This window comes from Trematomus bernacchii, unplaced genomic scaffold (assembly GCF_902827165.1).
Source record: "Trematomus bernacchii unplaced genomic scaffold, fTreBer1.1, whole genome shotgun sequence".
NCBI lineage: Eukaryota > Metazoa > Chordata > Actinopteri > Perciformes > Nototheniidae > Trematomus > Trematomus bernacchii.
Window position 1 is genome coordinate 3,412,888 of NW_022988043.1, and position 20,906 is coordinate 3,433,793.

Sequence of the window (20,906 nt, forward strand, 5' to 3'; positions counted from 1 at the left end):
TCTGCGGAAGCACTGATGGATACTTAACCTCTGACAGCTCGCGCTAACAGGTATTGTTTGCGTGGCGCTGTGTCATGGTTACCAGCACGGTGAGAGGAGGTGAGGACTGTGTCCAATGTGGAGCAACAGCTGGAACATCAGTCTGCCTGCTCCTCAGTGAGCCACATCTGCTTTCCTCTGCGTCGGAGCCTGCTGGGAGAGGAATCCTAATTACAGGCTGCTGCTTGCAGATGAAGGACAGAGATGTCTGAGGTGCACTGTGAAGCACAGGAAGAGGAAGATGAAGCTACGCCAGCCCTCCTCTTATCCAAGTCTTACCAGCAGGCAGGCAAAATGTACCAGGCCTTCGAGGGCTCACACTTAAAATGCTTGACGCTCTTGACACCCAAGAGAGGAGCCGGGAGCGGGAAACAAGTATCGCCCTCACTGTACTCTTGAGATCTCTCTGTGTGAGGGAGATAAAGCACATCCTCTGGCAGAAGGGTATTATTAATTCACCAACAAACGCAGCGCATTAGATGGAGGTAATAATCGGTGAAACACATGGAAGACATGATCTCCAAATTCGTCAGCCCCAGCAAGTTAATTCAAAGTCTACTAATGAGATCTGTTAACATCTTAAATAGAACATATGTTTGCATTTCCGCTCAGCAGTGAGATAATGAATTTTCTTAGAGCTGCTTAACTGTAAACATGTGTTTGCTGTAAACCACCTTTGCTGTTGCTGCGTCGTTAGTATTATTTTGGATTGAGGAAGGGCGCAGTGTTTGATTCCTCCGCTGTGGTGGTTGTATATGTAACACCTCTGTAAATAGCCAGAGCCGTGTCATTTGATCACTCCACTCTTTCATCGAGGCTTGCTGGTCTGTCCTTGTCCCGGGGAGTATGTTGTGTTGGGTTCAAAATCCCCCACCTTTTCCCCATTCCACCTTTCTCCTCTTGATAATTTCCACCTCTTTCCCACCCAGTAATCGAGAGCACACACCTGTTTCAGGCTTCTGATTGTACACAGCAGTGCCTTTGAACTGCCTGTCCGACCACTCCTATTCTTACTGCTCAGGACTCTCACCTCAGTGAGGTAATAAATCTTGATGCTTGTGTTTTAAACCGTACATCTCTCTAGCCTACTTGTCTACTGTGTCTTACTTTTTTATGTGACCTTGAAATCATAAGCTTGTAGGCCCCAAGGTCCCATTTTGGCAATGCCTCCCCTGCTGTCCCGCTGTCCAATAGATAAATGTAGAGCTGCCTTTTTCTAGTCTGGGCCGCTTGCCCATTAAGTTCCCCCCGTAGAGAAGCAGATAAATGGAAGTAGCTTTTCTTTCTGTCAGTTGTGATCAATAAAGCTCAGTTTATACTCACTTACAATCCTGTGCTTGTCTCTGCAACTGCAGGTTCACCTCATCCCAAGGTGCGCTGGTTCAAGAACGGCCTGGAGATACACACCGAACAATCAGAGCTTTCTGTGGCGAGGGACGGAGCGCTCGTAATTAGCACAGTGTCTGCCAGCCACAGCGGGGACTTCAAGTGTGTGGCGACCAATGAGGCAGGCTCTGTGGAGAGAAAGACAAGGCTGAAAGTAAATGGTGAGAATAAGTGACCCCTTTCACTCGAACAAAATACCTTAAACCATGGGTCTTTAACAAAGATCATAAATCCTATATATTATAAGACAAAATAAATAGGCGTATTCGTGAAAATATAACAAAACCTAATGAATTCGTAACAATTTGAATAGTTTTACTGTTACCCTCGAACACTAGTGCAATCACATTAGCTAGCTTACCTATGATCAATCAAACTGTGGCACCTATCCATAATTGCAAAATAGGTAGCTCTAGATACATATCATTTTAACACATTATTGTATTCATCATAAAAAGGCACTTTTGTCCACCCTACATTTTAATGTAAGCCCAGTTAAATATGCATCTACATTTTCTGCATATGTTGAAGGCTTAAAATAATAAGTCCTAATACAAATATTTCCTTTATTTTTTTTGCGCTATTGCAGTTCCCCCAGAGATCCAGGATGATGGGCAGCCTCTGAACCTCACTGTCACTTTGAAGCAGCCTCTCACTCTGAGCTGCGATGCCTTCGGGATCCCCTCCCCAACAATCACCTGGACTAAAGATGGTCATTCTGTGAGTTCTTTCACTCTGGATTCCCATTTACAATTTAAGCAAAACTTTGGTGGCAACTTTGTTAATATCTAGCTGTACAATGCCACCAAGTGGTCATGCTTCTTATTACAATTTCCCACTAAGGATGCACTTACTGATTTCTGTGTATCCAGGTGGACAGTCCTGGGGTGTATCTGCAGAATGGGAACCGGCTGCTGAGAATCTACAGAGTTCAGTCAGAGCATGCCGGAAGATTTTGCTGCACAGCTCAAAACTCAGCCGGGGAGGCCCGCAGGGAATATCACATTGTGGTTCAAGGTGAGCTCATAAAACAGCTGTTACACTGGCAGCTCGTATATAAAATAATAAAGTTGGGGAAAGACAGGTGTGAAGATGTCCCCTAGATTATATAGAGGGTTAAAAGAGATATTTTTCCTGGACTTAACATCTCCCGGGGCAGTGGTCTAAAGTCCCCAGAGTACATAAAGCTGTTTAATTAAACTTGAATTCTTCATTTAATGTAGCATAAGTCCTTAAAGTTCTCATTTCCGTCCACACCCTCAAAGACTAAGTGTAAAAGTCAATGCAAATGACCTCATTAACGTTTACCTTGATGAGTTCTACATCTCTCTAAAGTACAGCGATGTTGAAATTGAAGTGATTTTTCCTTAGGTCTCATACAAACTTAAAAACATGTAATAACCGATTTATTTCTGGTGTATGTGTACAGCCCCGCCAGTGATCTCAGGAACTTCCAGGCTGCAGGAGTTAACTGTGGTTCTGGATCAGGAGGTGGAGTTTCAGTGTCGCGTAAGTGGACAACCACCACCGAGAGTAGAATGGAGCCGCGACGGAGAGTAAGCATCGCTTCTATATGTTGATGTGACATTCAGCAAAACACGTCCATGGCATTGATTATGATTCATTCTTCTCTCAAGGGTTCTGTCCCGCGATGGAGACCCCCATGTGGAGTTTCTGGAAGATGGCCAAGTGTTGAAGGTGAAGTCGGTCAGACTGAGGGACCAGGGGCTTTACCAGTGTCTGGCCAGTAACAACGCAGGGACTCAGATGCGGCAGTTCAGACTCACAGTGCAAGGTCTTTACTTTATCTAAGACACATACACACAACACCACACCAGCAGAAATTCAACTAATACTCTAAAGAAATGTAACAAAGAAGACATACAATTGTTCAAAAGTTACCAGGAGAATGAGTTGAGTTGATTGACAAGTGCTGTGGTAGCAGTGTTGTTTTGAAAAAGAAAACTACTGAATTTAATATTTAAATAATATGTTGACCTAACGTATTCAGGTGTACGAATTGACTCAACATGGCCTGGTCTATTAGCTCAGACCTAATCACTTTATGCAGGGCTCCAGGGATTTTGTGTCACCTAAAGAGCAGTGGTGTAATTGCCTTAAGAATCACACACTGCATTTCTGTTTTAAGGGTCTCCTCCTACAACAGGCCAATTCCCTGAGGACCTATTTAGCCTGGGCTATGGGCCAGTAAAACTCTTACTAGCTGTTAAACATTAACATTTTGCTAACCTTTCTGTCCAGCTCCCCCCACCATCAAGGGTCCCAGTGAGACCTCGGAGGTGTCAGTAGTGCTGGGTTTCCCCAAAGTCCTCCCCTGTGATGTCGAGGGCTCACCCACGCCCAGCATCACCTGGCTGAAGGACAACCAGCCCATCGTGTCCAGTCCCCAGGCGACCTACACCCAGGGCGGGCAGGCGCTGCGGCTGGGCTCAGCTCGGGGGGACAGCACCGGCCTCTACACCTGCAGGGCCACAAATCCAGCCGGCACCGCCACCAAACATTACTCTCTCAGTGTTCTGGGTAAGAGACATCTACGCCGCTTTCACATTAAATAGGATAAGAGAAAACTTTAACAATTTCCCCACCTGTCATCAGTCCCACCACAGATAGAAGGCGACTCTACATCCTTGAAGTTTGGGCGTCAGGAAGAGAAAGTACGGATCAACGGGAGTTTAATTCTATCCTGCCTGACCAAAGGTTTCCCTGAACCCAAGGTTAACTGGTTCAAAGACGGACAGGTTGGTGTCATGCCTACAAGCTCTGCATCTCTTAAAACACCAACATGTGCTTAAAATGTGACCTCTATCAGCCTCTACTGGCAATAAGTAGGTATTGCAACAGCCTCTACATATTTTACATCCTCTTGCACAAGCCACCTCCACTCCTCAGTCTGTGTGCTATGAGTAAGCTAGTTAATTATAGCAAAGATGTAGAAGAAGAAACCAGGTATTAAATACCCTGACGTAAAACATTGTTATAATACTGCTGTGCCTTGTGTGTTCTTCAGTATTTTAATGTGAAGCTTGATTTCTGTATGTGTGTGAAATATCTAGTGTTTAGCATGCATGTGGGCTTCTGTCAATGTTCTGAAGAGACCCCAACAGGGAGCAGCAAAACGCAGTGAGGATTATGTGGATTTAAGATGGATGTTTTTCAAATGAGGGTGGAGGCGTTTTTCTGTTTTGTAAAACTCAATACAGGCTGAAAAATTGTGGATTAAAAGCCAGGCATTTAAAACACCTGCCAAATGTGTTTCTAGTCAGTAGTACAGTATGTATTATATCTCACCCTTGAAACCCTCTACTTTAACTGAAAGATATGAATGCAGCAGAAACTGATAAATTATCTTTTTATTCCCTGCATTATGTTTCAAAACTTGGCTCACAAAACATGCCAGAAGAAATGTATTTGGTCGTACTCCCAAAATCCTGTAAACAGATCATGATTTATGAAATCACTGGTGTTCCCGTTTATGGAGTTTCCACATATGGCTAGGGGAAATATTCCAACTTGACTTAACCATTGAATGTATTTTATTTGTGTTTAGTTGCTGACTGGAAACCTACATGCTGGCATTAAGGAGAGTGGTTACACCCTCCAAATAGAAAATGCCATGCTGTCCCATGAGGGGCAATACACCTGTGTGGTCACCAACTCTGCAGGAGAAGACAAGAGAGACTTTCATGTCACCATTCAGGGTGCGTTTGGTTAAATATGTGGTATTTAATTCAAATTCAAATGCCAGCTTCTTATCACACACTATTGGTCAAGCTACACTTTAGTTGGTGATCTTTTGGCATTATAAATGATAGAAAGTGACCAGAACTGCTCTTGTCTTGCCAGTTCCCCCAATTTTCCACCGGGTGGCTAACAGAGAAGCAGCCTGGGGTCTGGGACACGAGGGTGACGATAATGACGACATGGTGGAGAAGAAGGAGGTTGTGCTGGGCCATACGATCAGCCTGACCTGTGAGAGTAACGCCATCCCCCCTCCCAAGCTCAGCTGGTACAAAGATGGACAGAAACTCACCTCTGCTGATGGAGTGGTACTGCTGCCAGGTCAGAGGGAACTCAATCCTGTGTGATTTCTGTAAAAAGCAGTAGTGTGGTTATGTAGGACGTTTGGGGCTTCATATATTTATGGTGTTTTTTTGTTGTTTTCTTTAGGTGGACAGGTGCTACAAATCACTCGAGTGCAGAAAGAAGATGCAGGAAAGTATACATGTCTGGCTGTTAATGAGGCCGGAGAGGACCACATGCACTTTGAGCTGGAGATCCTTGGTAAGCAACACATGCACATACAATAACTGTACATTGAAAAATATGCTGAAAATGTGTTTTTTTAAAGGGGATGTCTGTTGTGTGTTCTGTCTCAGTCCCTCCTGTGATCATGGGGGCATCAGAGGAGTTCATGGAGGAGATGGGAGCAGTGGTGAACAGCTCTGTGGTCCTCCACTGCGACGTGACGGGACACCCGGCTCCTGTGATCTCCTGGCTGAGAGACGGGCAGCCGCTGCACGCTGACTCTCAGCACCACATCAGTGAGGATGGATCCAAACTCCAGGTGAGTCATTGTGGGCTTTTAGACAAGCACCAGCATGTAAGTAGAATCAGCTGTGACCTTTGAGGAATAACACTTCTATCCCATATTTCAGCTCCTCAGTGTCCAGGTCTCAGACATGGCTGGGTATTTGTGTCTAGCCGAGAACAAGGTTGGAACAGTTGAGAAGCTCTTCAGTCTGACAGTGCAAGGTAAGAAACGTCCATAACTCAGCTTTAGCATTAACCCTGTATATTACATTTCCCGCAGGTATTTTATAATGGACGTTATTTTCTGCCCTATAAGTGTACACCACAACTGTTTTATCTCTTTCAGTGCCTCCAAGAATAATTGGCCTTAAAGAAGAGGATGTTAGTGTGATCGAGGGCTACATGGTGTCATTGCTTTGTGACGTCCAATCGTACCCTGCTCCTGAGATCACCTGGACCAGAGACGGGCAGGTCCTCCAATTCAGCACTGGCATCCGTATCCTACCAGGTCAGACCTCGGCCACAGCACTACAATTATTCTCATGTCAGGACATTTCCTGTTTTTGAATCTAATAATGGCCCATATATTACATTTCATATAATTCTATATTTATATTATAGGCGGCCAGATGCTGCAGTTGCCCCGAGCAAGGCTAGAAGATGCTGGGCAGTATGTATGCACAGCCACCAACTCGGCAGGCCAGGACCAGAAGAGCATACTCCTCAGTGTTTACGGTGAGCAACACACACATGGTGACCCATCTGCACAGTTCAGCTACATTATACAGATGATCAAATCTCAAAACACTGTCTAGGCTGAACAAATCTGTTTACCGCAAGCCAGCTGTGACCGAGGACAGTTCAGAAGTGAATCATAAGCGATTCTGAATGAATCAAAATGAGATCATGGCCCTGTCTTTATGTGCACACCATCAGTCCTGCCCACCCTGAAGCCCCGCCAAGATGCGGAGTCTGACTCGATCCCCCGGCAAGTTGGATCCTCGGTCACCCTGAGATGTGAAGCACATGGTGTTCCTGCGCCTGAGGTCACATGGTACAAGAACGGGCTGCAACTGGCCGCGGGGAACGGACTGAAGATGGATCCTCAGCAGCTGGAGATCATAGGAGTTCAGGTCAGGATTTATTTTTCATTTTTTACGTCATTCGCTTGAGGCTGCAAACAAAACTTAAAGTATTTTAAGGACTTGTAGGGCGTACATTTGTAGCTTTCAAACAATCATTGCACAAAAAAATACACAACAGACAAGATAAACTGGAGACATGATTGCAAATGTGACAAGATGCAGCACTCGAGTGTCTGTTCTTAATTAATTTACATCATTCATAACGATTGCACCAGCTAGCATAGCAGGAAGTAGCAAAGTCAATTATTAGCCTAAAGCCTGTGCTCAAATTTCTCCCTCCTTTTTGATAACTTTTTTGTATGGGTCCTAGATAGCAGATGGTGGCACCTACACCTGCAGAGTATCCAATGTGGCCGGAAAGGTGGACAGAACTTTCAGACTGAACGTTCATGGTGAGAATACCTTTGTTCTCAAAGTAACACTTTTAACCAAAGGAAGTGTTTTTATTTAACAATATGTGTCCACAGTTCCACCTGTCCTGGACGGGCCTCTCTCGGAGTCCCTAAATTACACGCTGGGCTCCCATGTGTCTCTGCTGTGTGAGGCCTCGGGGGTCCCTGTGCCCAGCATCACATGGCTCAAGGATGGAACTCCTATTGGTATGAAGGGAGGCAATGATAGGGGAATGGGAATACTATGTGTGATGTGTGAAAGCTAGTTAACGTGAATGTGTTTGCTCTCCAGAGAGCAGTCTGCAGTGGCAGTGGTCCGTGCGAGGGAACAGGCTGGAGCTGGGGCCTCTCACTCTGTCTCATGCTGGAACATACACCTGCGTGGCCAAGAACGGAGGGGGACACACACAGAAAGACTACACACTCACGGTGCAGGGTAAATCAGAACATTAGACACTATCGCCCTAAAAAATGATACGTCTTACTCATAGAAGAATTGCTTTCAGTGGCATTTAGCTGTAATCTTTGTCCTACTCAGTATCGCCTACCATCCTGGACTTTGAACACCCATCTGATGTGAGTGCACCCATGGGAGAGGAGCTCACCCTGGAGTGCAGAGCAACAGGAATCCCAACACCACATCTCAGCTGGCTGAAAGACGGAGTGACTTTAGAGGGATCAGACGCTCGTCATATTTCGTAAGTCATTCACTCTTCCCACTTATTGCCGGATCTTGACATGCACACCGAGTGATATGAAGTAACAGTATTAATAACCATTATGGAAAGCATTTTGCTCTGAAAGCTGCTGAATTTGTTAAACAAGCAGCTCAAAAATAGATCAACACCATTCCCTAATGGATTGAAAATATAATACAAATCATCTTCAGCAATTATGTGCATGACAGAGTGATGTGTGAACAGACAAATCGAGCCATTATGTTCCTTCTTTAATTTCATCATGAGGAACAGTAAGAGCAGCTGTCTTACAGCTGGTCAGCAGATTCTTTGGTCATTGCAACTGCATCAGCCAGAGAAAGCAAACGTGTGTGTGTGTGTGTGTGTGTGTGTGTGCGACTGTGAGAAAGTCGTGGGATGATGATAATAATGATGATGGAGAGTAATTGTGAGGTTCAGAGGTGAGGTAGTTCACTCAGTGAAATGGATTAAGTAACTAGCAGGAAACATCAAGTATCCATAAATACCTCAAGCAAGAAACAGCTGAAAAAACCCACAATGTGTATTTGTAACCTTGCAGTGTGACCCCTGATGGCAGCACGCTAACTTTACTGAGACTGAGCCCAGAGGATTCTGGGACATATAACTGTTTGGCTGTCAGCCCTGCTGGACAGGAGAGCAAGATCTACACCCTCTTTGTGCTAGGTCAGTTTGAAAATGTTATCTTTATTTGTGAAAGTGTTTAAGTTTCTGAGGGATTTGTTTTCATTTGATATGACTTGACTTGTCACAGTCCCACCATCCATCTCTGGTGAGAGCGCTGTACCCAGAGAGGTGCAGGTCACACAGGACAGTGTTGTGACTCTGGAGTGTCAGACAGCAGGAAACCCTCCACCTCAGATCAGCTGGCTGAAGAACGGCCGCCCTCTGCTCCTCTCTCCTCGTACACGCCTCCTATCTGCTGACTCTGTGCTGAGGTCAGTTTAGACAAGTTTTCTGACACAAACATAATCACTCGGAAATAGATGACATGTTTATAAATGAGCTCATGCAAACTGTTCCCCTCTCTTTATGAAAAAGGATTTCTCCAGTACAGCTGTCTGACTCTGGACTCTACACATGCGTGGCTCGCAGTCGCGCTGGTCTTGCCGAGCTCAGCTATGATGTCCAGGTCCAAGGTACTGTCATAACAAAACCACTCACCTGCAGTATTTTACCTTGAACTGATTTTTTGGATCTGAGGGTTTAATGCAGATGTGTGTGTGTGTGTGGTCTGCAGTGCCGCCTGGTGTGGATCATGTTGAACCAGTGGAGCCTGTCACAGTAGTCCAAGGATCTCTGGTGACGTTAACCTGTGAAGCACGGGGCGTTCCCCCTCCGACACTGACCTGGATGAAGGACGGCCAGCCACTGTCCCTTCACCGCAACCTGCTGCTGGACGGACAGGAGACACGGCTGCAGCTGCCTGATGTAGCGCCTGCAGATGCGGGTCTTTACAGCTGTGTGGCTAGTAACCAGGCAGGAAGCAGCACAAAGAGCTTCAACCTCACTGTGCACGGTAATGCCAACACAATCTGTATATTCAAATTAAAGTCAGTGTGAACTCTGTGAACAGTTAAGCAAAAACCTTCTGCTTTTTCTACTCCAGAGCCTCCAAAGATAACCAGCTCCAGCTCTCCAGAAGAGCTGACCATCGCAGTGGACAGTCCACTGGAGCTGGAGTGCTCTGCTGTGGGAGCCCCCCCTCCCACCCTCAGCTGGCTCAAAGATGGCCTTCCATTGGAAGGACGTGACATTGTTCAGCAGGATGGACACTTTATCAGGATTAGCAAAGTTCAGGTGGATAACACATTTTTTCCCTCCGCTACCGGCCTCTTAAACAAGGCCCGGCCCCCCCACTGACACAACGTAGACTCTATATGCATTACATTAATGCACACAATGTTCAAATACTGCTTAAGCCTTACTGCACATATTCTTATTTCATATTTCATATTTTATATTCTATAACTCATTGCATTCCATTTCGCTGTAAATTACTGCTTTACTTTATTGCTATTTAACTATATTTTATTACAGTGTCCTTAAAGATTTTTAGTTTTATATTAGATTTTTTGTTTTATATTTTATGTATGCAACATGACATCAAGTCAAATTCCTCGTATGTGTGAACCTACCTGGCAATAAACCCGTTTCGGAAATAGAAAATATCTGATCATATTGCTAAGTTAATGATCAAGTAGTCAAGAGTCCATAGTAAAAACATGCATACAGTAGATTTATTTAGAGGCGTACTAAGGTATTGGAAAAAAAGTGAATCTTCTTTAATTAACAAAAACGTTTATCATGTCGTTGCAGCTTTAATATTTCATACAAGAACCAATATAATAGCCTTGATTGTAACTCAATCCTTTAATAGATAGTTTAAGCAGTGAAAACGTCCCCAACGTACCTGAAATAAATCAACAGGAAGTTGAGGCAATGTCATGCGAGAACCACTCCTGTTGATTAATGTTGTCTCTTTAAAGGTCGAGGATGCAGGTCTGTACACCTGCTTGGCCAGCAGCCCAGCTGGAGAGGATGGAAAGAACCACTGGGTCCAAGTCCAAGGTGACACAAGCTGCTCCCTGATGTTAGGAAGACATATATAATACAAACTCTCTTGACTTAATCACACCAGGGACTTGATGGAAAAAGTTCTGTGTACATTCTGGAGTAATAAACGGTGTTTGCACTCATTAGCACTTTCTGGCTAATGCCATGCAGTAATTCACTCAAGATGAGGTATGAACAGGATAAGAGCATTTTTAATGTATGTTATGATAAGTGTGATTTATGATAGATTGTGCAGCATTCTTCTCCCATTTCACAGTTTGTCCTACCGTTTTATTCATGCTGGAATAAAAAGATGTTTTAACACGTAATGCTGGGGAGACATATTAAGCTGCTGAAATGAAATTCCCAAATTCCCAATAGTTACGCATTTCTTTTGATTATTTTGACATAACCAGATCAACTGACAGTAAATCATGTGTGATGAAACACATTCTCACAGCACACCCTTCTTTATGAATGTTGTGCTTGGGAAAACTAAGCATGTTTTTATTTTAGTGCAAACACGTGAGGTTGACATCTGGCCCCTGATCTACCTTCTGAGTTGATCCGTTCCACATGTTCTTACATAGCTTGTCCTTATTTTAGAGCAGTACTTCAGGCATTGTTCACTGGAAACTTTCTGTAATCCACCTCTTAATAACCAGTGGTTGTGTTTCAGTCCCCCCGACCCTCGTCGGCTCTGGTGATGTGAGGACGTTAACAGTGCCGGTTAATGGACATCTGACCTTAGAGTGCCTGGCTAACAGTGACCCCGCTCCAGAAATAGAGTGGTACAAGGATGCGGCCAAACTGCAGGTACACTTTCTAAAACAACAAACAGGTATTGAATGAAAAAACCAACCCCTCCTCCTCTAACACACTGTCTCTCTCCCCTACCTCCCCCTGGTATACATCAGTTGGGCAGTCGTATACAGCGGCTGGCTGGGGGTCAGTACCTGGAGATACAGGAAGTGAGGCCTGAGGACAGCGGCCATTACAGCTGTGTGGTCACTAACATAGCAGGAAGCACCAGTCTGTTTTTCACGGTGGAGATTCTCTGTAAGTCCGCCTGTAAACAGAGAGCTGATATAAATACACCTTTTCAAAATGTATCATTTACCTAACTCATAACTGTGTTGTGTCACTTTAATTTCTCCAGTACCGCCAGTGATAAAAAAGAGCAGCTCAGAAGTGACTGCACATGTTGGCCAGGATGCAGTTTTACCTTGTGAAGTTGAAGGAGACTCTACAGCTACGGTCATGTGGAGGAAAGATGGCTTCCCTATAACTAAAGATAACAATAAGTAGGTCCTTACTTTGTGCAATCTGTCCTTGTTATATTTAACTTTTCCATGGGTTCAGTGTTTTGAATTTTTTTTACCTGTGATGTTTGCAAGGTAAGGAATATTCTTGAATTTGAATATACTCCTTGAAAAAGATGCTTCAGCCTAACCTAATGTTATATCTAATCATTGCTCTGTCTATAAAGAAATTGTTAACTTTATTTTTTGCAATTGTATTTTCAGTTACCATTTAACATATTGTATGATAAAAATTGATCTACGTACCTTAAAACTGCTTGAATCTTACTTTTAAAAGGTTTTAAGAGCCCGGCATGTACCAAAAACACAGTTACACACTTTGGTATCTACTTATTGATATTTTATATGTGTATTTGTTTCAGGTACACCATGTTATCAGAGGGCTCATTGCGTGTACATGGGGTTCAGTTGAGTGATGCCGGTCGATACTACTGCACTGTGTCTAACCAGGCTGGCTCAGATCACCGGGGTCTGGATCTACGAGTGTTTGGTAATAAAGCAACAACTATTGTCCAGCAATTTTATCATAATGCATACATTCTTTTGTTGTTTCTTTTACAGTGCAATGTCATGTTAAAATACTTTTTAGGATATATTTTAACATGTGAAACTCCTCTCTTCTCCTATCAGTGGGACCTTCCATCAGTTCAGGTCCCTTCAATGTGACGGTGACCGAAGGGGTCCGAGCTGTGCTGAGCTGTGAGACCACAGGTACACCCCCACCTGAAGTATCCTGGAAGAGGAACGGCACTCCACTCGATATCAGCCAGCAGCCTGGTGCATACAGGTAAAGACAAAGTTAGGGTTGTACTCCCTTTGAGTCAACAGCATGCATACATACAACAACAAAAACAGCTATTAAGCCTAAAATATGACCTAACTGCTTCCAGGTTACTGTCCTCTGGGTCCCTGGTTCTTTTGACACCGACCACTGAGGATGAGGGTTACTTTGAGTGCACCGCTGTGAATGACGTTGGGGAGGAGCGCAAGGTCATTGAGGTCATCCTGAGAGGTATTGTTTTTCAGTTCTGTACATTAAGCAGACAATAGATAAGTCATTTCAGACTTTTGAATTAATTAATTTGCTGTTTTAGTCCCACCATCTATTGAAGATGATGTCACGACAGTTACGGCTGTGAACATGTCCCCGGTGGTGTTGCCATGTCAAGTACAAGGACGTCCTCAGCCCACTGTCACCTGGACCAAGGGTGGAGCCAAACTGGGAGCCCGCGGAGGAAGTTATCGGGTGCTTCCCACTGGTACGACAACATGTCCTAATCCTAATGCTCTTTATATTAATACACATCATGGTTCTTCAGAAACGATAACGCCAGAGGGCAAGGAATTTCTTCTTGTCTCATAAACAAGACATATTTTTTTCCTCATTTAAATGCAGGAGTTTTGGAGATTATTTCTGCTGTGCCGAGCCATGCTGGAAGGTACACATGCTCAGCACGCAACCCAGCTGGAGTGGCTCACAAACACATCACTCTCTCTGTGCAAGGTAGGCTGTCAGACCGGCTGCATGTTGCTGTGAAAATATCCGTTGGAGCACATATGGTGAAACATGTAAATACAGTAAATGTATATAAAACAAGGAATCTTTTTTCCATGCACTTAAGAGCCCCCAGAGATCAGGCCAATGGCAGAAGAAGTACAAGTGGTGTTGCATCATGGGACCGTTCTGCCCTGTGAGGTTCAAGGCTTCCCCAGACCGTCCATCACCTGGCAGAGAGAGGGAGTCCCCATAGCAGCAGGTAAACGAAATACAACACTCATTATATAAACACAGTTTAATGTATGGTAAGGACGCTGGGCCTGGAGCTAAAATGGGAATTTGGTATCATTCACTATAATACAACATTTGATATTGAAGCAACCTGTATTGTTGTTTTTCCAAAATTCCATTGATTTGTTGAGGTCCACGACTGAGAAAATTACAAATACTTTTATTGTTTAAAGAGTAGACAGAAGCAATACAATTCAGATATATCTACTGTACAGTAACCCCACTGGAGATCATGGAAACTGGTCTGATGTTCACGCTCATGTGATGTTACTGTATTCTTGATTACAGGTCACAGGCTTGCTCTGCTCTCGAATGGAGCTCTGAAGTTTTCTCGTGTCACACTTGGTGATGCGGGGGCATACCAGTGTCTGGCAAAGAACGAAGCTGGTGTCGCTGTGGGCCGGACCAAACTAGTCCTTCAAGGTAACTTTCTATCTTTACATATTGGAAGAAAATTCTGGTTTCTCTATCGTTATCATCAAAGTCAAACTGGTTACTACTTATTACAAAAGAAAAACTATTTTGAAAGAGTATAAATTCATTTTTGTTAATTTAATGTTCCTCCAGTCCCCCCTGTGCTGAGTGTGCCTCATGTGGAGTACACTGCAATGCTCGGCCAGCCAGTCAGTCTGGAGTGTGTTGCTGATGGGCAGCCTCAGCCTGAGGTTTCTTGGCATAAGGAGAGGCGGCCTGTGGTTGACGGCGCTCATATCCACATCTTTGCCAATGGAACTTTGGCAATTATTTCTACCCAGCGCAGTGACGCAGGCCTGTATACATGTACTGCCAAAAACCTGGCTGGCAGAGCCAGCCACGACATGAGGCTGATTATACAAGGTGAGTTAAAAGTGCCATTTAAAACATGTGAAGACTGAAAACAGCAGGTTTATGTTTAATAGCTATATTAATAAAAAACGTGTTGCTTTTCAGTCCCGCCCATGATTCCTCCTGCACAGACAGACCTGTCAGTCATTCAAGGATTTCAGGCGCTGCTGCCCTGTGCTGCTCAGGGGTCTCCAGAGCCCAAAGTGACATGGGAGAAGGATGGTGCCATTGTGCCCAGACTTCCAGGCAAATTCACTGTCCTGCGATCAGGAGAGCTGATCATCGAGAGGGCCAAGGTTAGCCAAACGAGCAATATTCCTCAATGCTTTGTAAACCATATTTTTGTCTAGTTCTGAGCATATAAATCAATTCTGATTTCCTCCTACACACAGTCAGGGGATGCTGGAGTGTTTACATGCGTAGCCACTAATGCAGCAGGCTCTGCAAAACAAGACATCCGTCTGTCCGTCAACATGAGGCCCGCCTTCAAGGAGCTGCCGGGTGATGTAACCCTGAACAAAGGGCAGAGTCTGACCTTGTCCTGCCACGCTCAGGGAACACCATCACCTGTCATCTCCTGGACCGTCAACAACAGTCCTTACACAGGTATTATCTTCCTTTAAAGTGAGCTGCACAGCACTTCTACCTATACAATGTAGTAACAAACCAAATTAGGATGGCAGCATCTGTTGATTTAAGTAACATGAATTGCAACCAATGTTCGTTCCTCTAATACAGTGATTTTAAGTTAACATTTAACCATGTTATGCATGTTTTAGGTGCCACTGTAGACGATGCTGGCAGGAGCTCCTTGATCATTGAGAATGTGACCATGAGTGAAGCTGGGACCTACGTGTGCATAGCAGAGAACAGTGTGGGCTCCATCCGAGCGCTCTCATTCGTCCGCATCAGAGGTGAGCTTCCTGTCAACATTTCGACTATCTATTTTACTTTCTGAAGATACTGAAATCACCTTGATTATCTTATAAACATGTCTCTCCAGAGCCTCCGGTGTTGAAGGGTGAAGCCCACATGTCTCAGACGGTCGTCCAGGGGGGCTCTGCTATGCTCGACTGTCCCGTCCACGGAGACCCTAGCCCGGTCCTCCACTGGCTCCGGGATGACAAACCATTGCTCCGCTCCATCCGAATACAAGCGCTGCACAACGGATCCTTGGTCATTTACAGCATCACTGTAAATACAGAGTTCCCTTTATATTTGTCCTGTATTTCCATCATTTAAGAGCAATTCTCACTTAGCATTATTAAACTAGGTTTGAATGAGTAAGCGCCCTTGAGCAAACTATTTACATCAATAAATTGTAACTTGAAAATCAATGTAGCAGTATTTATCCTGCCCAGGCTCTATCTGCAGTCCCCTTGGAGGTAAGAACAGGGAGCGATTGTCCTGAAATCAGATTCAGCACAGTCAGAGAGGCTAACAGCATTAGCAACAGAGGAGATGAACAGAGAGCTGGATGTTCCCAGACTCTGTTCCTCTCCCCTTGGCCTGTAACCTTGTTATATCTCTAACTCCACAGCCTGCAGTTGAGACTTTCTCACAGACAGATGATTGTCCTTCCCATGGAGCCCTCTAATGTGAAATGTCCTCTCTCTGGTCCAATAATATTTATTATGAAAAATTATTCAATGGTCTCAACTGCCCCGTAGAAAATGCCAGCTTTCTTTCACCCTGAAACTATATGTGATCTAACAAACAGTTTTGTCCTGGAGGTTAGTGGAACCATCAGAGGGAAATTGATCCTCAGTTTGTCAATTTAGCCAAACTCTCCTCCTGTTTTATCTACAGGCTGCTGATGAAGGGGAGTACCAGTGTGTGGCTGAGAGTGAAGCTGGAACAGCTGAGAGGACCATTTCTCTCAAGGTTCAGAGTGAGTTCTCCGCAAAAAATGACACACATTGTCCCGGCATGCTAGTAAAAGCAGTTTCTTTCACCACTACTTTTTCATTTGGTTTTCATCTTATCTTTATCAGATATTGGTTCAATCTACTGTACTGCACATTTAATAGTGTCTCTTGTCTTTTTACTGAATTGAATTTCCTACCTCTAAGAAAACTGTTCTAAAAGCCTGTTGGTTATTGTCTTCTCTTCTCTCTATCTCTACAAAAAGTAAATGGAGGCTACTCCAACTGGGAGGAATGGGGTCCATGTAGCAGCACCTGTGGACAAGGCTTCCAAGAACGAATCAGATTATGCAACAACCCAGAACCAGTTAACGGTGGCCGGTCCTGCAGCGATCCCAGTATCGACTCTAGGAAATGTCAAGCCGGTCTCTGTCCAGGTCTGAATTTACTTTTTGTTTGTCTTCCTTTACTTTAGACAGTAGTTCATATTCTCATTATTTTGGATTCATACCACATTGCAAGTTTGAACAGATATTATCTCATATATTGGTCAAGCATTATACATTTTAAATACATACACAAGAAATGTGCAACTGTGAGCTTTGGGTATTTTTACAGTGTTTCTTTGGGCATTTAATGAATCAAGTCAAAGTCCGAAATTAAAATATGTTATGAATAGTTACCAATTATATAATTACATGTGTTTTTTATGTTTAAAGGAGAGTCTCCCCGAAGGACCAGAGGCAGCCTGATAGGCATGGTGAATGAGAGAGAGTTTGGTGTGTCCTTCCTGGAGGCCAATATCACCGACAATGAGGTAGACGGGAGCAGCTCTCTGCAGGCCCGCCTGGACAACATCCCGCCCAGTGTGGGTGAGTGATCGCACAATATAACACACGTCTGGAGAGAAAGGTGTCTGAAACACTTTAGCGCTCATTGTTGCACATCAGTCTTTGGACAATAGTGTATAAACAACAGTCCCAGGTTGGAAACACATGTATAAACAAAATGTGGTGGATTATAAACTCCAAAACGTTTATGGCACAGTATGGGTGTAGCAAGCTTAAAGGTCAGCTATTATGCAAAATCCACTGTTTCATGTCTTTTATACATTAACATGTGTCCCCTCTGTGTAAAGTGATTCTGAAAGTTTCAGGAAAAATGATTCTCTCACTTTCTTGTCCTGATCCATTTATATAAAAACCTGTCTGAAAATGAGCTGATCAGATTTTGGCCACTTTATGATGTCATAACGATTTGTTTGGGTTGTCTAACCATTAGCCAATAACCAACCAAGGTAAGATTTAAGATTTTAAAATGCAACCTTAAATGGATTTCTTTATACTAATTTCTCATGAAGAAATATCCTGTTCATTTACTCTGTTGATGAATGGCCTCAGTTTCAGGGAAAAGTTGATCTGAGTATGTTCTGTTCACTTTTTGAGGTGAAATCAGGAGAGCTGATGTTTATGATGTGGTCCTCGTGCATGTGTACTGTGGGCTCTCTGTATTTCAGTGGTTGTGTAAGATGCCATGAGCTCATTCTGTTTCCTTGTAGGTCCCTTGTTGCGGGTGCTGGTGTCTGCGTTCGCTCCCATCTATTGGACCACTGTGCAGCAGAGCGGAGCTGCCAGAAACGGCTACTCCTTCACTGAGGGGCAGTTCAGACAGGAGTCTCAGATGGAGTTTGAGACTGGTAAGAACTGCCCATAGATAGTCACTGTTACAAGCATGCACTTTAATAATAAATGTTAGCCAATTTCAAGTTTTTTCAAGATTCAAGGCTTTTATTGTCATTCGTACATAGCTGTTGGTAGATAGATAGATAGATAGAGATAGATAGATAGATACTTTATTGATCCCAATTTGGGAAATGTTTGCGTTGCAGCAGCATAATAAAGCACAAGGCAATGTGCATAAGAGAAACTAAGACACAGAAATAAACAGTCCAATATATTTCAGAAATAGAATTAGAAATAAAATAGCATTACAAAATATAAAAGTTAAAAGAATTAAAAGTCGATTAAAATATCTAATCGCGATTAATCGCATGATTGTCCATAGTTAATCGCGATTAATCGCAAATTAATCGCACATTTTTTATCTGTTCTAAATGTACCTTAGAGGGATATTTTTCAAGTTTTTAATACTCTTATAAACATATGAGTGGACAAATATGCTTTATATGTTTGTTTATTATCATTTGAACAATGACAAATATTCTCATGAATATTAAACACAACAACCTCTGAACATTACCTCTCATACAATAATACAATACAAAGTGTGTGTGTGTGTGTGTGTGTGTGTGTGTGTGTGTGTGTGTGTGTGTGTGTATGTGGAGACACTGTGATGGATCGTTGGAGCTATGTGCAGCTCAAGGCATATATGCTCGAACGGGAGCTGCCTGGACGCTGCAATCATGTTGTGCGCACTATCCGTGCTGAGTGTGCTGACTTTTCGTACAATGTCCCACTGTCTGGCTACCTGCATAAAGTCAAGTGCTCGGCGCAGTTGTCGGCGAAATGTCGCTCCTCTGTTTTCATTGAAACAGCTCCTTATATCCGTTAGCGCAGCTAGCTAGCACCAGATGCTAACAACAACAACAACAACACGTAAGGTGTGCCTCGCTCGCGCCACACATACACACACCCTCCCGGTCCTCCCGATGGCCAGTCCGGGCCTGCCGGTGAGCGTGGAAGTGTGGTCTGCCACAAGCGGGCGGCAGGAGCGGGGCTGTCAGCATCAGCTTGTAGATGGTATTTTAAACTCGATGCGCTCTGAAACTACGGGGCGGGGTGGCCGAGGACAAAAAATACACATGCGTTAATCGCGTTAAAATAATTAGTGGCGTTAATTTTTTTTGCGTTAACGTGTTATTAACGCCCTAATATATATACATACAAATCTCCAGTAACAAATATAATGCAGGATATTATTGTGCAAGAATGGATTATTCAATATTAAATAGAATATGAACGTAAAATGTCCTGTTAAGCCCGAGAGGACCCTAATCCGGGTCTGGCGGGTAGTTTTTTCACGAAACTGTGTCTCAGGGCTTCTTAATATTTAAAAACCTATGAATGTGTCATACTCACTTAACGGTTAGAAACTCAGCTAACTGAAGATATGAACTATTTTTACCGAAACAAAGGACAAGTCTCACAAGAAGCGTCTAAATTAGCCCTGAGCGAAGAAATGCAAGAAAACTTAGCACAGAACTCAAGGTAAAATTACTTATCGTAACTGCACATATAAGATATCCGATTAAAGCTGAGATTCCACAGATTATATAGGTATTGGTATCATCACTGAGTGATCAGAATTCGCGACAGGGGAAGCAAACACAGACATCACAACACGTAGCATCACGGAGCATTCACGGGACATCTCTTACCTTGGCTGTTGGTTTCTGATCAAAAGTCGTGTTCAATGGCATTAAAACGATAAAAACGCGGCTAAAGGTTAATCCATAGGTTAATCCAATGTGTCTGTCATTTAGAAAAAATTATTGATAATCCATAATTCCATTTTTATGTAAAAATCGGAGAATTTAAATTAGCTGCTAATGTGTGTATCGCAGCTTCCGGTTCCGGGGCATTCTGGCTGCGCAGCACTCATTCACCAATGGGTAATGTTTAGATGGATTTTAGGAACTTCCCCTCGATTCTATTGGCTCTAACGTTTAAAAAGAGGTGTCAATCATCAACATCGAACGAGGGGGGCCAGAGATATGGAAAATGCACCCAAATGACCCCAGAAGTGGGGGTTTTTTTCTAAGGCTGAAGTCGAATAGTCCATGATAAGAGCCGTTCGAATTCTCTAGATAGGAAAGGAGGTTTCAAACTTCCTTTATAACGTCCTTTAGCTTAGGAACCACTGGACCTCCCTTTATGAAAGGAGAGGAGAAAATGATGCCCCACAATGCCTTGCAGCCGCAGCATTTGCCGTCACACAACAGTCGGCCGTTCACGGAAACAACCGATTATGACCGATACATGTAAATGATATCATGAAAGTTACGGTGCTTATTAAGCATTTTAAAACATATGTGGTAACTTACCAAAGTGCTTTGTTTTGAACGTTCATCAGTATTATAATCCAAAAGAGAAATATGAACGTTAGTTTTTACTGAAATGATCAAATAAAGTCAACATTTCACAGTCTTTACTGAGCTGTGTGGGGTTTGTTCAACTTTTAAAAGATGTTTGAATGGTGATATACACAGTGATAGATGTTAAGGACTAACGTTTATAATAAATACATTTGTATTGATTTTAAGATATTTTCATAGTTCATACAATCATACGTATTGGGATC

At 43.5% G+C, this 20,906-nt stretch overlaps 1 protein-coding gene across 1 annotated transcript in view; it reads left to right on the plus strand.

Moving 5' to 3' along the window:
* Positions 1 to 20,906, plus strand: part of hmcn2 (hemicentin 2) — a 49,612-nt gene that overhangs the window by 21,865 nt on the left and 6,841 nt on the right. Inside the window, exons 26-69 of the mRNA XM_034117915.1 lie at positions 1,395 to 1,586; positions 2,015 to 2,145; positions 2,298 to 2,442; positions 2,855 to 2,981; positions 3,063 to 3,220; positions 3,688 to 3,966; positions 4,042 to 4,184; positions 4,994 to 5,144; positions 5,290 to 5,505; positions 5,614 to 5,727; positions 5,823 to 6,010; positions 6,102 to 6,198; positions 6,323 to 6,484; positions 6,598 to 6,711; positions 6,913 to 7,109; positions 7,432 to 7,513; positions 7,589 to 7,720; positions 7,806 to 7,949; positions 8,052 to 8,211; positions 8,771 to 8,895; positions 8,984 to 9,167; positions 9,271 to 9,368; positions 9,470 to 9,748; positions 9,839 to 10,029; positions 10,719 to 10,800; positions 11,465 to 11,601; positions 11,703 to 11,844; positions 11,945 to 12,089; positions 12,470 to 12,597; positions 12,738 to 12,894; positions 12,998 to 13,119; positions 13,202 to 13,366; positions 13,504 to 13,611; positions 13,730 to 13,864; positions 14,185 to 14,319; positions 14,464 to 14,733; positions 14,827 to 15,017; positions 15,114 to 15,327; positions 15,501 to 15,635; positions 15,725 to 15,915; positions 16,531 to 16,612; positions 16,853 to 17,023; positions 17,306 to 17,458; positions 18,145 to 18,282. Of these exons, the coding sequence (XP_033973806.1) occupies positions 1,395 to 1,586; positions 2,015 to 2,145; positions 2,298 to 2,442; positions 2,855 to 2,981; positions 3,063 to 3,220; positions 3,688 to 3,966; positions 4,042 to 4,184; positions 4,994 to 5,144; positions 5,290 to 5,505; positions 5,614 to 5,727; positions 5,823 to 6,010; positions 6,102 to 6,198; positions 6,323 to 6,484; positions 6,598 to 6,711; positions 6,913 to 7,109; positions 7,432 to 7,513; positions 7,589 to 7,720; positions 7,806 to 7,949; positions 8,052 to 8,211; positions 8,771 to 8,895; positions 8,984 to 9,167; positions 9,271 to 9,368; positions 9,470 to 9,748; positions 9,839 to 10,029; positions 10,719 to 10,800; positions 11,465 to 11,601; positions 11,703 to 11,844; positions 11,945 to 12,089; positions 12,470 to 12,597; positions 12,738 to 12,894; positions 12,998 to 13,119; positions 13,202 to 13,366; positions 13,504 to 13,611; positions 13,730 to 13,864; positions 14,185 to 14,319; positions 14,464 to 14,733; positions 14,827 to 15,017; positions 15,114 to 15,327; positions 15,501 to 15,635; positions 15,725 to 15,915; positions 16,531 to 16,612; positions 16,853 to 17,023; positions 17,306 to 17,458; positions 18,145 to 18,282 (6,810 nt within the window). The remainder of the gene's footprint in view (positions 1 to 1,394; positions 1,587 to 2,014; positions 2,146 to 2,297; positions 2,443 to 2,854; positions 2,982 to 3,062; positions 3,221 to 3,687; positions 3,967 to 4,041; positions 4,185 to 4,993; positions 5,145 to 5,289; positions 5,506 to 5,613; positions 5,728 to 5,822; positions 6,011 to 6,101; positions 6,199 to 6,322; positions 6,485 to 6,597; positions 6,712 to 6,912; positions 7,110 to 7,431; positions 7,514 to 7,588; positions 7,721 to 7,805; positions 7,950 to 8,051; positions 8,212 to 8,770; positions 8,896 to 8,983; positions 9,168 to 9,270; positions 9,369 to 9,469; positions 9,749 to 9,838; positions 10,030 to 10,718; positions 10,801 to 11,464; positions 11,602 to 11,702; positions 11,845 to 11,944; positions 12,090 to 12,469; positions 12,598 to 12,737; positions 12,895 to 12,997; positions 13,120 to 13,201; positions 13,367 to 13,503; positions 13,612 to 13,729; positions 13,865 to 14,184; positions 14,320 to 14,463; positions 14,734 to 14,826; positions 15,018 to 15,113; positions 15,328 to 15,500; positions 15,636 to 15,724; positions 15,916 to 16,530; positions 16,613 to 16,852; positions 17,024 to 17,305; positions 17,459 to 18,144; positions 18,283 to 20,906) is intronic.